The sequence below is a fragment of the Myotis nattereri genome (assembly GCF_964212035.1).
Source record: "Myotis nattereri genome assembly, chromosome: 8".
In the NCBI taxonomy this organism is placed as follows: Eukaryota; Metazoa; Chordata; class Mammalia; order Chiroptera; family Vespertilionidae; genus Myotis; species Myotis nattereri.
In genome coordinates, this window is record NC_138083.1 from 64,495,720 (window position 1) to 64,513,278 (window position 17,559).

General features: G+C 40.4%; 1 protein-coding gene across 2 annotated transcripts in view; it reads left to right on the forward strand.

Annotated features, from left to right (window-relative positions):
- Positions 1 to 3,555: 3,555 nt before the first annotated feature.
- SEH1L (SEH1 like nucleoporin) overlaps positions 3,556 to 17,559 on the forward strand; it is a 30,146-nt gene continuing 16,142 nt past the window's right edge. For both annotated transcript variants that reach the window (XM_081097676.1, XM_081097675.1), the window contains exons 1-4: positions 3,556 to 3,810; positions 6,947 to 6,997; positions 10,143 to 10,289; positions 11,355 to 11,566. In XM_081097676.1, coding sequence (XP_080953802.1) covers positions 3,700 to 3,810; positions 6,947 to 6,997; positions 10,143 to 10,289; positions 11,355 to 11,566 — 521 coding nt within the window. In that variant the 5' untranslated portion in view covers positions 3,556 to 3,699. The remainder of the gene's footprint in view (positions 3,811 to 6,946; positions 6,998 to 10,142; positions 10,290 to 11,354; positions 11,567 to 17,559) is intronic.

A 17,559-nucleotide genomic window follows, 5' to 3' on the forward strand; every position in this document is an offset into this window, starting at 1 on the left:
GTTGGCTTGCAAGTAGGATGAATTCTCTGTCACGGACACTCTCTAGTGCTGTACTCAGAGAAAACCACTCCACAGTCTACTCTGTCAAGGCCTCTGAGTCCTGAGCACTTCAAGTTTATTGAACCAATTAGCACCGAATTGGGAAGCATAAAGATTTCATTTCTTCGCCCTAGCCGGTTTGGCTCAGTGGATAGAGCATTGGCCTGCGGACTGGAGGGTCTCAGGTTTTATTCCAATCAAGGGCACATGCTGGGGTTGCAGGCTCGATCCCCAGTAGGGGGCGTGCAGGAGGCAGCTGATCAATGAATCTCTCTCATTATTGATGTTTCTATTTCTATCTCCCTCTCCCTTCTTCTCTGAAAGCAATAAAAAAAATTAAAAAAAGATTTAATTTCCAATTTGATGATATGCTTTCTGCTCTATTATAGGCCATGGAAAATTTCAGATGTTGACACTTGGAATCTGCAGTTACAGGATATTTCCAAGTTCCATATGAGATGTTTTAGTGCCACCTGCAGGCTACTGTCTAAGAAGGAGCTCTGGACAGCGCAGCCAGTCTGCTCAGGCAGTTAGTTCATCCACAGTATGTGGGAGTGATCCATGCAAAGTAGGGGTGAATCTCTCACAAATATAATGAGGAACACATGAAGCTAGATGGAGAAAGTATATATTGTATCATTTACAGAAAGTACAAAACCAGGTGAAATAAATTGTATCAGACTTTTCCAGAGAAACAGAACCAATAGAACATGTATTTAAATTCCTTAAAATAAATTTCTAGGGGGGAGGTTGGGGGTTAATGGGGGGGATGAGGACACATTTGTAATACCTTAACTAATAATAATGATAAAAAAAATAAAAAAATAAAAAAAATAAATTTCTATATATATATTTAAATATCTTTATATACAGATAATTTTGTAAATATGTATTAATACATATAAATACAGATTTTCTATTCTCCCTTTGGAAAACTTTAGCCTTTGCTCTTAAGGCTTTCAAATGAATAGATGAGGTCTATCCACTCTACTGAAGGTAATCTCCTTTACTTGAAGTCAACTGATTATTGATGTTAATCACATCTATAGCCCGGCTAGTGTGGCTCTGGTTGAGTATCAACCTATGAACCAGGAGGTCACAGTTTGATTCCAGGTCAGGCCACATGCCTGGGTTGCAGGCTTGGTCCCTGACAAGGAGGCAGCTGATCAATGATTCTCTCATCATTGGTATTTCTATCTCTCCTTCTCCCTTTCTCTCTCTGAAGTCAATAAAAATATTTTTAAGAATCACATCTACAAAATACTTTCACAGCAACACCTAGACTGGGCAATATAACCTAGCCAAGTTGCCACAAAACTTGGCACTTTTATATACCTCCTTAACCCTTTCCCCAGGAGAGATGCAAAGCCTTTGAGTGATGTTTACTTTTCGCCTTGATGTTCCATGACTTAAGTATTACAATGCAAAATTAACAATACTTAAATACCAGCATGTAAAGTGAATATATCTTATGTCACATAATAAGGAATGAGGGGAAGACAAAGATATTTACTATACATATATATGTATACACATTTAAACATATTTATAATCAAATAAGGAAGAATTACTCAACAATTACTGTCCTAATTCTAGAATTGGTCATGAGGTTGTAGCTGGTATTTATTGCTACCTTCTTCTACTACCCATTCTACATTCCCTTTGCATTAGCAAGCATCTCGGCTGGAAAGTAGTTCTTTGCCTGATGGGTGACCCAAACCTTCATTTCTGGCAGTAGTAGACCTGACTGGATTGTTGACGTTTTCCACTGATCTTAATGCCAGGGCATGTTAACACAAACAGGCACCCTAGGACCACCTATGTTCCAAACATACTCTTTCTTACCTCCATTGTGGAGTAGCAGCTCAATTTTTCCTTAGTAGTGAGGAGCAATTACCCCAGACAGTATAGTAACTACCTTCTTTTCCTGCTAATTCAGAGATGTGAGGAGCCCAAAGAGGGTGGACAGCAGTCTTATAACTTCCAGTTCAATGGGATTGTTGTGTCTCTGGGTGAGAACATACCTTCCTTTGAAACCAGCAGCACATAAGGTGATGGGACAGGAAGCAAAAATTTTACTAGTGGGTTAATATTGAGTAATGCTCCTTTGGTTTCCCTCTGCACCCCCTGCACACGCCGCCCCCGCGCCCCCCCCCCCCATTCTTGCTATGGGAAAAATAGCACCATATATTGGACACTGATTTAGAGCTTATACAGCCTCCTGGAGAACAGTGTATTGTCCCCTAGCTGGCACTGTAGCTGAGTCTTTCAGAAAGCCATTCCACCATTCGATCAAGACTGCTGCTCCAGCCCTAACCGGTTTGGCTCAGTGGATAGAGCATGGGCCTGTGGACTGAAGGGTCCCAGGTTCAATTCCAGTCAAGGGCATGTACCTTGGTTGCAGGCACATCCCCACTAGGGAGTGTGCAGGAGGCAGCTGATCCATGTTTCTCTCTCATCGATGTTTCTAATTCTCTATCCCTCTCCCTTCCTCTCTGTAAAAAATCAATAAAATATATTTTTAAAAAAAGACTGCTGCTCCAGAATGGTGGGGGACATAGTAAGACAGGCAGGATAGTAAGAAGCTAGGAAAAATTCCTTGGCAAGTAGAATGGGGAAACTGAGACAGATAGTTGAACCAACTGGCTGAGCAATCTACAGCCAAATACAGAAGGTCACCTCCCTAAAGATAACATTTAGGCCTCAGTTGTATTTCAGCTCCAGGCCAAGAAAAGCTGCATAATCAGGACTACGTGCAATGACTAATGACCCGCAGCTCTGGTGCTCACCATTCAGGAGAAACTGGTGCTCACCATTCAGGTGCCCCTGGAGGGGCACACACGGAAAACTGATGGGTATTCCAGGGAAACCCTCCTGCAGGATTCCCACCTGCAAGAGAGAGATAAAGGCCTTGGCAGAGTAGCTCAGTTGGTTAGAATGTCGTCCCCATACACCAAGGTTTCGGCTTCCTGGCTGTTGTACCTCCAAGGCTGTTTGTTCTACCTGTGGAATGTTTAAACATTTTGACGACTTCTGATCGTCTCCACCTCCTCTCTCCCTGGCACACCTGTTCTCAGACCTCCATAACCACTCACTGTCTCCTTCTCAACGCCATCCCTCCTGTCTTCATTTACCCGCTGCTGAGCCTGGACTCCACAGTCCTATCTTCAGGCGTCTCTACATTCTTTCTTGCTCTTGAGTTGTCGCAGCCAAGCTCCATTCCCAGCCAAATCCAAGTCCGTCTTCTCCACTCGCTCGCAACACTCAGCCACCCCGTTTCGGTGGAAACAAACTGGAACGTTAACCGAAACTGACTCAATGTCCAGGGCTGTGGATGATATTTTTAACTTTTTTATTGTTCTTAATTCCCATATGTCAACAATGTAAACTTTTCATTTTCATTGAAGCACCGCAAAGCCCACCCACTGGGTCCCGCGGCTGTTCACCATTGGTCGCCTTTAGGAGACGCAGGCGCACTCGCCGCCGCCGCCGCCGCCCGGGGCATGACGGGACAGGGGCGGGGCACGGGGGCGCGCAGGCCGCACGCACCGTGCACATCCGGACCGCGGGGTCCAGGTGGGCCGTGGTCCGCGCGCGGCCGCGGCTGCCCTCTTCCGAGGCGGGAGGGGCGGACGGAGAAGGCTCGGGCCGGCGGGAGCCATGTTTGTGGCACGCAGCATCGCGGCGGACCATAAGGACCTCATCCATGATGTATCTTTCGATTTCCACGGGCGGCGGATGGCGACCTGCTCTAGCGACCAGAGCGTCAAGGTGCGCACGGAGCCTTCGGGCGCGGCCGATCCCGGAAGGAGGAGAGTGGGGCGTGCGCGATCCGCTGTTTGAGCTGAGGCACCGGCGCGTAGAAAGGGGACGACTTCCGATATCGGGGCGCGCCGCCGGGCAGCAGGCCTGGAACCCAAGGGAGGCAGGCCAGCTCCGCCCGGCCATCCTCGCCCCCTTTCGTGGGCACACAGCCGGCCCAGGGTGCTGCGGGGCGCCAGTGCTGAGCGGCGGGCGTCCTGGCCACGTGCGCGCTCCCGCCCCTGGGGACACTGCGAGCCCGCGGTTTCCCGCGAACCCTGGTTTGGGTCCCTGTGGACGGGAGCAGGGAGGTTCCTCATTGTCGTCTCCGGTAGGGTTTGTGGGTCCCTGGAGTTCTGGCTGTAGCTGTACTCTGATACTAAGCTTGTTCGGTGAGGGGCCTGTGCCGCGGCACCTGGAGGGCGGTCAGTCCGCGGTGGGTGCCTCATCCCTCACCTGGGGAGATCGTTCTCGCCTTGTGTTCAGATCGGAGGCTCACCTTGTTTCGCGTTGAGAGAAAAGTAAATGCAAATCCACTTACACCCAGTGAGATTCTCAACTTACAATCTAGGACTTGGAGGGTTGGATCTCTTATCCTTTGAGACAGGATGGATGGACCTGGAGAGGATTAGGCTAAGCTCACCATTTTAAATTGTACATGATGGTTCCGCGGTGTGAAGCACAACACTCTCATTGTGCAACCATCACCACTGTACATCTCGGAAACTTTTTCTTCATCCTAACTAGCAACTCTGTACATAGTAGCTCCCTCTTCCCGTTCTCCACGTGGCACCTGGTCCCCTCTAATGCTCTTGCTCGTACTTCATGTAAGTGGAATACATCATTTGCCCTTTTATGTCTGGCTTATTTCCCTTATTGTGATGTTGTCAAGGTTCATTCATATTTATAGCATGTATCAGAATTTCATTTTTTAAGATTGAGTAATATTTTGAATGTATACAACGCATTTTGTTTATTCATGTACCTTTTGGCTGTTGTGAATATTGCATTCATGTCTGTTAACTGAGTAGGTAGTTACTTTTTTTTTTCCTTATCCACTTATTACTGAATCATCTGGTAGATCATTCAAATTGGAGGTTTTGTCTGTTAGTATTGCAGTGAAGATCTCCATTACTTTAGCTTTTTATATATTTTGGATATTTCATTGGCTCATTCCCGTAGAGAAATTAGTAAATACTTTAAAAGCGTTTGAGAATAATTGGCAAATTGCCAATGTGAGTATTGATTTGATAGCATCATTTTTTATGTCAGACATTATCATTACATTTTCCCCCATTTAAATGTTTTTATGTGGTAAAATCCAATTTGCCATCGTACATAAAATAAAATGTACCATCTTACCCATTTTTAAGTGTACAGTAAGTAATATCAGGTACATTCATATCTTTCTGCAACCATCCACCTCCAGAACTTTTTGGTTTTGCAAAACTGAAACTCTGTACCCATGAAATAATAGCTCCCAATTCCCCAGCCCCCAGAAACCACCTTTCTGCTTCTGTGAATTTGACGAGCTCATATAAGTGGAATCATACATTTGTATTTTTTGTAACTGGATTATTTCACATAGTGTAATGCCTTTGAATGTTGTAGCATATGTCAGAATTTTCTTTTTAAGGCTGAATAGTCCATATGACATACCACATTTTACTTATCTGTCCATGGGCTTGGGTTGCTTCTACATTGTAGCTATTGTGAATAATGCTGCTGTGAATGTGGATGAACAAATATCTCTTTGAGACTCTGAATTTTATAATTTGTTAATTAACTTTATTAGTGTAACATTGGTGAATAGCATTATGTAAGTTTCAGGTGTACAGTGCTATAATACATCATCTGTATTTTGCGTTGTGTGCTCACGACCCAAAGTCTAGTCTCCTGTCTCCATATATTTGACCTACTTTACTCTCTTTATCCTCCCCCATGCCCCTTTCCCTCTGGAAACCACCATACTATTGTCCCATGTCTTTGAGTTTGTTTTGTTTGTTCCTTTGTTGCTTTCTTTTTTATATTCCACATATGAGTGAAATCATGTTCCTTGTCCTTTTCGTCTGACTTATTTCACTTAGCATGATACTCTCAAGATCAAACGGCAGTATTTCATTTTTTCTTACGGCTGAGTAATATTTCATTGTATATATGTACCACATCTTTATCCAGCCATCTGTTGAAGGACACTTTTACATTGTTTCCATGCCTTGGCTACTGTGAATAATGCTGCTGTGAACATAGAGGTACATACATCTTTACAAATAAATGTCTTCACATTTTTTGAGTAGATACTCAGAAGAGGGATTGCTGGGCCATACAGTTAGCTCTATTCTTAATTTTTTGAGGAACCTCCATACTGTTTTCCATAGAGGCTCCACCAGTTTACATTCCCACTAGCAGAGAATGAGGGTTCCCTTTTTTCCACATTCTCTCCAATGTGTGTTATTGTCTTATTGCTAATAGGCATTCTAACAGGTGGTATCTCATTGTGGTTTTGATTTGCATTTCCCCTAAAGTTGAGCATCTTTTCATCTATCTGTTGGCTGTCTGTATGTCTTATTGGGAAAAATGTTCAGGTCCTCTGCCCGTGTTTTAAATTGGATTGTTTTGTTGTTGGGTTGTATGAGTTCTTTATATATTTTGGATATTAGCCCTTTTTTGGAGGTATTGTTTGCAAATTATCTTTGCCCATTCGGTTGGTTGTTTTTTTGTTGATTATTTCTTTTTCTTTGTAGAAGCTCTTTAATTTGATGTAGTTCCATTCATTTATTTTTGTATTTGCCTTAGGAGCAATGGTTCAGTATTCACTAACTCAGTGTTTATGTCAACATAGAGACCATAACTACCTTGAATAAGACTTGACTGTAATTGTGTCTATTTCTTGTTAGAGCTCAGATGCCTTGATCCCACCCAATGCTTAGCCCAGTGCCTGACACATCCATGGTTCTCAATAAATATTTGAATGAAAGAATGAATGTTTGCTTATTCTCTTGTGAATTCATGTTCACCTCCTTTGCCCTAATACTAATTTAGTCTTAATCTTTTTCATATTACTTTTTTGGAATTCTTTGTATGAAATATATGTCTTTTTTTATAGGTCTGGGATAAAAGTGAAAGTGGAGATTGGCATTGTACTGCTAGCTGGAAGGTTAGTATTTATTTTTACAGTAATTTAAAAAAAATTGAATTGTTTAATATCTATTTGGGAGTATCAGAGACTTTGCTGTTCAGCTTTGGGAGAATTATACAATTTATACTTTTCCTAAAAAGGAATTTTACATTTTTTAGCATTACAGTAACAGAAGTACACTTTAGAAAAATTTGAGAATAAGAAAATTTGTAATTCCATAGCATTCTAACATAATTATTTTTAGCACGTTAGTATTTATTTTTCCATTTACATATTTTCAATAGCTGTGATGTTGCATACACTTTTATTTCTTAATTTAAAAAAACAACAACTTTACTCAGGATTTTACATACCTTAAGAGTCATCAATTTTAAGTGTACAGTTCAGTGAGTTTTAGTAAATACAGTTGTGCAAACATCCCCACAATCTAGTTTTTTGTTTGCTTTTTAAAAATATATTTTATTGATTATTTTAAGAGAGGAGGGAGAAGGAGAGGGATAGAGAATTAGAAACATAAATGGGAGAGAAACATTGATCAGCTGCCTCCTGCACACCTCCTACCGGGGATGTGCCCGCAACCAAGGTACATGCCCTTGACCGGAATTGAACCTGGGACCTTTCAGTCCGCAGGCCTATGCACTATCCTTTGAGCCAAACCGGTTAGGGCCACAGTCTAGTTTTAGAACACTTTCCTCAGCCCTGAAATTTCCCTTGTGCTTTTTTGAGGTCAGTCCCCATTTCTCTCTCAAGCTCCAGGCAACCACTGAACTATTTTCTGTCTCTTATAGCTTTACCTTTTTTAGACATTTCAGATAAATGGAATTCTATAAAATGTAGTTCTTTGTTTCTGACTACTTTCTCTTAGCATGTTTTTGAGGTTTATCCATGTTGTGGCATGTGTAAATAGTTTGATTTTTCTGTAATGCTGAGTATTCCATTGTATAGAGAAAGCCATGTTTTGTTTATTCATTCACCAGTTGATAGACGTTTGAATTATTTCTAGTTTTTCGTAATTATGAATAATGCTATTATTAACATGCCATATAAGTCTTTGTGTGTACATACATTTTATTTCTCTTAGGTAGATACCGAGGAGTGGAATGGCAGGGTTGTATATGTTTTAACTTTCTAAGAAACTGCCAAACTGTTTTCCAAAGTGCCTGTACCATTTTATATTCCCACCAAGAAATATATGAGGGTTCCAGTTTGTGTACATCCTCCCATACACTTGATATTTTCTCACTCTTCTTTTTTTTTTTATTATTATAGCCATCTTAGTTGGTGTGAATTGGTATCTCATTGGGTTTTGATTTGTATGCCCTTAATGACTAAATGTGTTGATTAAGTTTTTATGTGCCTATTTGCCATTCATACATCTTTGGTGAAGTGTCTATTCAAATCTTTTGCCCTCTTCCCTTTTTAAAATTGAGATGAGATTCACATAACATAAAATTAATTATCTTAAAGAAAACAGTTCAGTGGCATTTATTCCACTGACAGTGTACAGCTATCACTTCTGTGAAATTCCAAAGCTTGATCATTCCAAAAGGAAACCCCATTTTTTGCTTTTCAATTTCACAGCTACTTTCATAAGTACTTCAGAGTGTCTTCAAAGGCTTTTTATTTTTATTTATTTTTATTTTTTTAAAATATATTTTACTGAGTTTTTACAGAGAGGAAAGGAGAGAGAGAGGTAGAAACATCGATGAGAGAGAAACATCGACCAGCCGCCTCCTGCACACTTCCCACTGGGGATGTGCCCGCAACCAAGGTACATGTCCTTGACCGGAATCGAACCTGGGACCTTTCAGTCCGCAGGCCGACGCTCTATGCACCGAGCCAAACCGGTTTCGGCTTCAAAGGCTTTTGAAAACATAAATATACCAATAAATACTATACCCTGTTTTGCTTAACTAATGGATACTTAAGTTGTTTCTTTTTATGGTGAAGAACATCTTTGTGCAATATTTATTCTTTAGTTAGATTGTGCTTTGCCCGGAATCTGACCTTTAACAAAATCTCACTGCCCTAGTGCATCTTTTTACTTAATAGCCTGTATAAATAAGAATTAAAGGTGAAACAAGAATAAGACGGGACAAAACAAAGAATAAAAACTAAAGGTGTAAGGTTTGCCTTTGGATGATGTTATTGTTATCATGTTAACCGATTCTGAAAGTATTCTGAGATTATTGAGTGTTAAAGTGTTAGATATGCAGAAGCATAAAACAAATTTTGTAATCATAATTGGTGGACTGATGCTTGTTGTCATAGAGTATTTTTACTGGCAAGCACAAATGAAATTCTGTTGTAAAGACCTTTCTGTCCTTTTTTTTCTTTGGTCAGTGCGAACAGTTGAATAGTAATTTGGCATTTTTCCTATATAAAGATACTGCTTTTGAGCTTTAAATTATTTTCTCAGAATACAAGGATTTGGGATTTTCTATATTTGCTCACTCTTTGCCTCTTTCCCTAGAAGAGTTCATTGTCTAGACCAGTGGTCGGCAAACTGCGGCTCGTGAGCCACATGCGGCTCTTCGGCCCCTTGAGTGTAGCTCTTCCACAAAATACCGACTTCTCCGTATGGGCCATGAAGGTTCAATCGCACTGTATGTGTGTGCCCGCACATGGAATTTTGTGGAAGAGCCACACTCAAGGGGCCAAAGAGCCGCATGTGGCACGCAAGCAGCGGTTTGCCGACCACTGGTCACAGACATCAGTGTCATTTAAGCATTTTGTTGCTATAGTTTGTATATACTGTTAGGCTTTTGAAGCAAATAATTTTGATTAATCTTATTTATTAGGTGGATGGTTCCTGTAGATATAATTTGCAAAGTTAGTGGACTAGTAGAATCTCTATTTAAAAGTCTGTTTAGGCTAAACTCTGAAGCAGGTCTCTATTAGCTCTAGAAGAGGTCAGCTTTATGCAGTTGGATTTTTCTTTATTAGTAAAACGTTAGAAGAACTTGACTCCAGAAAGGCTACAATTCTAAATATCCTTAAGTTAAAAAGTTTTAGATTTTAACTTTTTATATTAATGTTAAATTGAATAGCTTTCTTTTTTTACTGAAGTAAAAATACCTGTATTCTGTTTCTTTAAGTAAAACTTTAAATGTGTGAAATATGAGTAAACTCAGTTTTTTGGTTTTTGTTTTTAATTCCTCAGACACATAGTGGATCTGTGTGGCGTGTGACATGGGCTCATCCTGAATTTGGACAGGTTTTGGCTTCCTGCTCTTTTGACCGAACAGCTGCTGTTTGGGAGGAAATAGTAGGAGAATCAAATGACAAACTGCGAGGACAGAGTCATTGGGTAAGATATTTATTAGTTTTTGAGAAATGCGGGGAATGAGCATCCAAGGAGCATTATTCTTTCCAAGAACACTTCAGGCACTTTGTGTAAGATGTTATCACTCCCCTCTACGTTCATCAGTTTCATTGTTCTTTCTTCCATGTTTTTCTCCTGTTTATCTCATTTTTTGTTGGGCTTGAAGTGGTACTTAGGAGTACCTATGGCTTTGTTTAAGTATAACTTTCATGGTGAATCCAGAATATTTGCTTTGTCATAGAGTACACTCGAAAATTCTTTAAAAATTGTTTTTTCCCTTTTGTGGTTACTTTTTCCTTCTTACAAAATACACTCTTTTTTTTAAAAAAAAAAATCTGTTTCTGCTTTAACTTTAGTTCTTCTTTGATTGTTTGAATTTAGGTAAGAACATAGTGTGTTTGCTATTCAAGTCCCTGTATGTAAAGTGAGAGAATTGAACTCGATTTCCTTGAAGACCCATTCCAGTGTTTTCTTCCCCCCTCTTTATTTTTCATAATAGATACTGAGGTACAAGTATAAAATTCAAAAAGTACAGACAACTGTATACCGTAGGAATGTCCTCTTCTCTGGTCATACAGTTTTCTTTCTAGAGGCAACCACTATTACAGGTTTTTTGTGTATCCTTCTGGATATATTACATGTCTTAATAAGAACATAAAAAGAATGGTACCAGGTGGGTGGGGTCAGACCAGACCTCCTGTCAGCAACCTCAGTATTTGAGTTCTGGCTAAGGAAGAATTCAGAGGCGAGACTCAAACTATAATAGAAAGTTTATTTAGAAAGTCACAAAGGTAGAAGTGAGCTGTAGAAATGGGCTCAGGATATGCTGGACAAAGGGATGATTCCTGTCCCTAGCTGGATGGTGAGAGATTTTCTGATACTCAGAATGGCACCCAATTAAAAACTTACTAATTGTTTATTTCTGGAATTGTCCATTTAATATTTTCAGACTGTGTTTGACAGCTGGTAATTGAAACCACAGAATGGGAAAACAGATAAGGAGGGAACTATTGATATAATTTAAATTGTTAAAAAAAATTTTTTTTTCAGGTTAAGAGGACAACGCTAGTGGACAGCAGAACATCTGTTACTGATGTGAAATTTGCTCCTAAGCATATGGGTCTTATGTTAGCAACCTGTTCAGCGGATGGTATTGTAAGAATATATGAGGCACCAGATGTCATGAATCTCAGTCAGTGGTCTCTGCAGCATGAGATTTCATGTAAACTAAGCTGTAGTTGTATTTCTTGGAACCCTTCAAGGTAAGCTTGCACAGCAAACTTCTGATAATTTAACTCTAGTAAAACAAATCGGTAAATTTTTAAAAATCCTCATCCAAGGATATGTTTTTATTGACTTTTAGAGAGAGGAAGGGTTAGAGAGAGAGAGACCAAGAAAGACAGGAGATATCAATAGGAGAGAGAAACATAGATCCGTTGACATGCCCTGACTTGGGATCAAACTCACAAACTGTACGTGCCCTTGACCCGGAATCGAATCTATGACCCTTCAGTGCCTGGGCCAATGCTCTAACCACTCTCCTACACTGGGCAGGGCAAGAGATCCTTATTTTTTATAGCTGTATAGTATTCCATTGTGTAAATGTATCATAGGTTTTTTATTTTATTTTTCTTTAAAGAGTAGTGTTGATTTTTTTTGAAAGAGGAAGGTGGAAGAGAAAAACATCGATGTAAGAGCATAACATTAATCGGCAGTTTTCTGCAACACCCTCTACTGGGGATCAAGCTTGCAACCTGGGCATGTGTCCTGACCAGGAATTGAACTAGCAACTTCTCAGTGCACGGGACAATGCCTAATCAACTGAGCCATACTAGCCAGGGCATACCACAGCTTTTTTATCCACTCATCTACTGATAGGCACTTGGGCTTTTCCAGATCTTAGCTATTAAAAATAATGCTGCTCTGAACATAGTGTTGCACATATTCTTTGTGATTAGTGTTTTAGGATTCTTAGGATACTAGAGGCCCGGTGCACGAAATTCATACATGGGTAGGGTCCCTAGGCCTGGCCAGTGATCAGGGCTGATTGGGCTTTCCTGCTGCTGGGCCTTCCTTCTGGCTGCTGGCTGGGGCATCCCTTCCCTGGTTGCTGGCTGCTGGCGGGGGCCTGCTTCATTCTGTGCCGCCCCCTTGTGGTCAGTACATATCATAGTGAGCAATCAAACTCCCGGTCTCCCGTTCACATTCCCGAGTGGACACTTTGCATTTTAGCCTTTTATATGTATAGATATTATTATAAGTGGGATTGCTGGGTCAAATAGCAGTTCCGTTTTTAACTTTTTGAGAAAACTCCATATTGTTTTCCATGTTGCTATACTAGTAGTGTACCAGGGTTCCCTTTTTTCCCCACATCCTTTTTAGCACTTGTTTGCTGATTTATTAATGGTAGCCATTCTGGCAGGTTTGAGGTGGTACCTCATTTTGGTTTTAATTTGCAGTTCTCTGATGATTAGTGATGTTGAGCAGTTTTTCCTTTTCTTTTTTGAAAATATATTTTTATTGATTTCAGAGAGGAAGGGAGAGGGAGAGAGAGATAGAAACATCAATGATGAGAATCATTGATTGGCTGCCTCCTGCATGCCCCCTACTGGGGATCCAGCCAGCAACCTGGACATGTGCCCGGGACCGGAATTGAACCTGGGGCCCTTCATTCCATAGGATGACTCTCTATCCACTGAGCCAAACCAGCTAGGGCTTGAGCATTTTTTCATATGTCTGTATATCCTCTTTGGAGAAATGTGAATTCAGGTCCTTTGCTCATTTTTAAATTGGATTTTGTCTTCCTTTTGTTGAGTTGTATGAGTTCTTTATATATTTTGGAAATTAACCTCTTATCATATGTGTCATTTGTGAATATGTTCTTCCATATAGTGGGTTCCCTTTGCATTTTGATGATGGTTTCTTTTACTGTGCAAAAGCTTTTTTAGTTTAATATAGTACCTTTTGTTTATTTTGTCCTGTGTTTCTCTCACCCTTGGACAGTGATGGCGAACCTATGACACGCGTGTCAGAGGTGACATGCGAACTCATCTTTTTGGTTGATTTTTCTTTGTTAAATGGCACTTAAATATATAAAATAAATATCAAAAATATAACTCTTTGTTTTACTATGGTTGCAAATATCAAAAAATTTCTATATGTGACACGGCACCAGAGTTAAGTTAGGGTTTTTTCAAAATACTAACATGCCGAGCTCAAAAGGTTCGCCATCACTGCCCTAGGAGATGTATTGGTGAAAATTCTGTTTAGTGAGATGCCTGAGATTTCTTTTGCCTACGTTTTCTTTTTAAATATATTTTATTGATTTACAGAGAGGAAGGGAGAGGGATAAAGAGTTATGCCGGGGTCCAACCCCAGCAGGTCCAGGGGTCCCCATAGGTGTGGATGGAGTCGGCGAAGAAGGAATGACACAGAGACAGTGTTCAGTTGATCAGCAGCCTAGCCAGGATCTCCAGCCAGGATCTCCAGCCAAGTTCTGGTCTGGATCTCCTGAGAGATTCTGTTTAGGATCTCTAGCCAGGTTCTGTGTCCATGTTCTCTTGTTAGGTTCTCCAGGTTCTCCAGCCAGGCTCTGTAGCCATGTTCCCTCGCTAGGTTCTCCAGTCAGGTTCTGTCCAGGTTCTCAAGCCAGGTTCAGTCACCATGTTCTAGTCAGGTTCTCTTGCCAATTTCTGTAGTCAGGTTCAGTCCAGGATCTTTTGCCATGTTCTCTCGCTAGGTTCTGTCTCTATGTTCTGAGGCCAGTTTCTGTCCAGGATCTTTTGCCATGTTCTCTCCAGCGAAGTTCTTCTGTCTCTAGAGAACGTTCTGTGTAGGTTCTGTGCCTAGGTTCTGTCTCTTTCTCTGTCTCTTGCTGTCTTGTTACATCTGTATTTATACCAGTTGATTCCAATCCTATCAATCTCTATTTCAAAGGTTAGGGCGTTTCTTATCTCCATTCCAGGGAGTAAAGATTATGTAGCTTAAGCATGATTGTTCGTAGTTAAAGTGATTACCCACCTGGCACTTAGTTAAGAGGTTTTATTCCCTCCCTAACTTCAGGGGAAAATCCCTACCTGGGGAAACAACCTTTCTCAGGGACCTTGGTTAAAACACATAGTGCCAAGAAGGTGAGCAAACATATTAAGAACAGTATGCCATATATGCCAGGTCCCTTGAAACAGCAAGGATGGACCAGCTCCCGGCAGAGTTAGAAACATCAATAAGAGACAAACATCGATCAGCTGCCTCCTGCACACCCCCTACTGGGGATGTGCCCACAACCAAGGTATATACCCTTGACCGGAATCAAACCTGGGACCCTTCAGTCCGCAGGCCAGCACTCTATCCACTGAGCCAAACCTTTTAGGGCGCCTACGTTTTCTTTTAAGATTTTCATGGTTTCTTGACTTACATTTAAGTCTTTTATCCATTTTGAGTTTATGGCATGGCATCAGTTGATGGTCTAGATTAGTGATGGCGAATCTGTGACACGCGTGTCAGAGGTTACACCCGAACTCATTTTTTTGGTTGATTTTTCTTTGTTAAATGGCATTTAAATATATAAAATAAATATCAAAAATGTAAGTCTTGCCCTAACCAGTTTGGCTCAGTGGATAGAGCATCAGCCTGTGGACTGAAGGGTTCCAGGTTTGATTCTGGTCAAGGGCATGTACATTGGTTGCGGGCACATCCCCAGTGGGGAGTGTGCAGGAGGCAGCTGATCAATAATGTTTCTCTCTCACTGATGTTTCTCTCTATCCCTCTCCCCTCCTCTCTTAAAAATCAATAAAATATATTAAAAAAATAATAAGTTTTTGTTTTACTATGGTTGCAAATATAAAAAAATTTCTATATGTGACACGGCACCAGAGTTAAGTTAGGGTTTTTCAAAATGCTGATATGCTGAGCTCAAAAGGTTCGCCATCACTGGTCTAGATGCATTCATTTGCATGTGTCTGTCCAGTTTTCTCAGCACCATTTATTGAGGAAACTGTCTTTCTTCCATTGTATGCTGTTGCCTCCTTTGTCAAATATTTGTTGACCATAATGGTGTGGGTTGATTTCTGGGTTCTCTGTTTTGTTCCATTGATCTATATGACTATTCTTGTGCCAATACCAGGCTGTTTTGATTACAGAGGCTTTGTAGTATAGTTTGATATCTGGTATTGTGAAGCCTCCAACTTTGTTCTTCTTTCTCAAGATTGCTGCAGCTATTCAGGGTCTTTTTTGGTTCCATATAGATTTTTGGAATATTTTTTGTAGATCAGTGAAATATGCCATTGTTATTTTTATAGGGATTGCATTGAATCTGTAGATTGCTTTGGGTAGTATGGGCATTTTTTAAAATATGTTTTTATTGATTTCAGAGAGGAAGGAAGAGGGAGAGAGAGATAGAAACATCAATGATGAGAGAGAATCATTGATCAGCTACCTCCTGCATGCCCCCCACTGGGGGGCAGGTGGCCTGACTGGAATTGAACCATGACCTCCTACTTTATAGGTCGATGCTCAGCCACTGAGCCACACCTGCCAGGCTCCACTCTGATCTTTATTATTTTCTTCCTTCTACTTATTCTGGGCTTTCTTCTCTTCCTAATTCTTTTAGTTGTAGGGTTGGATTGCTTATTTGAGCTTTTTCTTATTTTTTTTGAGGTAGATTTGTAATGCTATGAACTTTTGCTGTGTCCCATAGATTTTGGATTGTTGTGTTCATTTTCATTTGTTTCCAGGAAATTTTTGATTTCTGCCTTGATCTCATTGATAATCCATTCATTGTTTAATAACAAGCTATTCAGTCTCCATGTGTTTGAATGTTTTTGAGTTTTTATTGTAGTTGATTTCTAGTTTCATGCCATTACGATCTGAAAAGATGCTTGATATGATTTCAATCTTCTTGAATTTGTTAAGACTTATTTTGTGTCCTATCATGTGGTTTATCTATGAGAAAGATCCATGTGCACTTGAGAAGAATGTGTATTCTGCTGCTTTGGGATGAAATGTACTGTAAATATCAATCAAGTCCATCTGATCTGCTGTGTCCTTTAAGAGCAGTATTTCCTTGTTGACTTTTTTTGTCTGGAAGATCTATCCAGTGATATCATTGTGGTTGGTGTTCAGGTCCAACCACTGTGACTATATTTTGCTATCATTCTCACACTTAAAGTCTTCCAAGTGATTTTTTATATATTTAGGTGCTCCAACGTTGGGTGTGTATATGTTTACAAGGGTTATATTTTCTTGTTGGATATATCTCTTTAGTATTATGTTAGTGTCTTTCTCTGTCTCTTATTATGCTCTTTGTTTTGAAGTCTATTGTCAGATATGAGTTTTGTTAGCCCAGCTCTTTTTCTTCTGTTAAGTGCTCTGTTTTCTTTTTTTAAATATATTTTTATTGATTTCAGAGAGGAAGGGAGAGGGAGAGAGAGTTAGAAACATCAGTGTTGAGAGAGAGAATCACCTGCATGCCAAACCAGCTAGGGCATGCTCTGTTTTCTTTCTCTCTCTCTCTCTTTTTTTTTTTTTAATATATTTTTATTGATTTCAAAGAGGAAGGGAGAGAGAGAGATAGAAACATCAATGATGAGAGAGAATCATGGATTGGCTGCCACCTGCACGCCCCCTACTGGGGATTGAGCCTGCAACCTGAGCATGTGTCCTTGACCAGAATCAAACCTGGGACCCTTCAGTCCGTGGGTTGACGTTCTGTCCACTGAGCCAAATCAGCCAGGGCCATGCTGTTTTCTTAATAGCTCACTCTCTTACCTAGAGGTTTGGCTAAGTTTCATCTAAGTAGGTGGGTGGGTTAGCAAGATTTCTTTGTAGAGAGTGCTAAAATGCCAAAACAGGAGGACTTGATTTTGGGGATGGAGCACTTTAATGTATTTTGTTTCTTCTGGTCCCTCTTCCTGCCAGTTTTGGAGTACTACTTTATTTCAAGTTCTTCTCTCCTAAGTTCTATATCATCCTACTTGGATCCTTTTTCAGACTTTAGCCTAGAACAGAGTTAGCCACCAGCCTTGGGGATCTTCTGATTGCAGTTCTTTAAATGAATCATTTCATGATTCCCCAATGACTCATTCCTATTCTTTGCATTTGTGGATTGAAGATTCTGTGTCTCACCTTTTGCTTCTTGTCTTTAAATTCTTCCAAATTTCTTCATTTCTGATGGCACACTCTGATTTCTAGCACTGTTGTGGTGTACTATATACAGATATCTGGGTGGTTTTTCTCACTGTCTGAGTCATATTTGGAA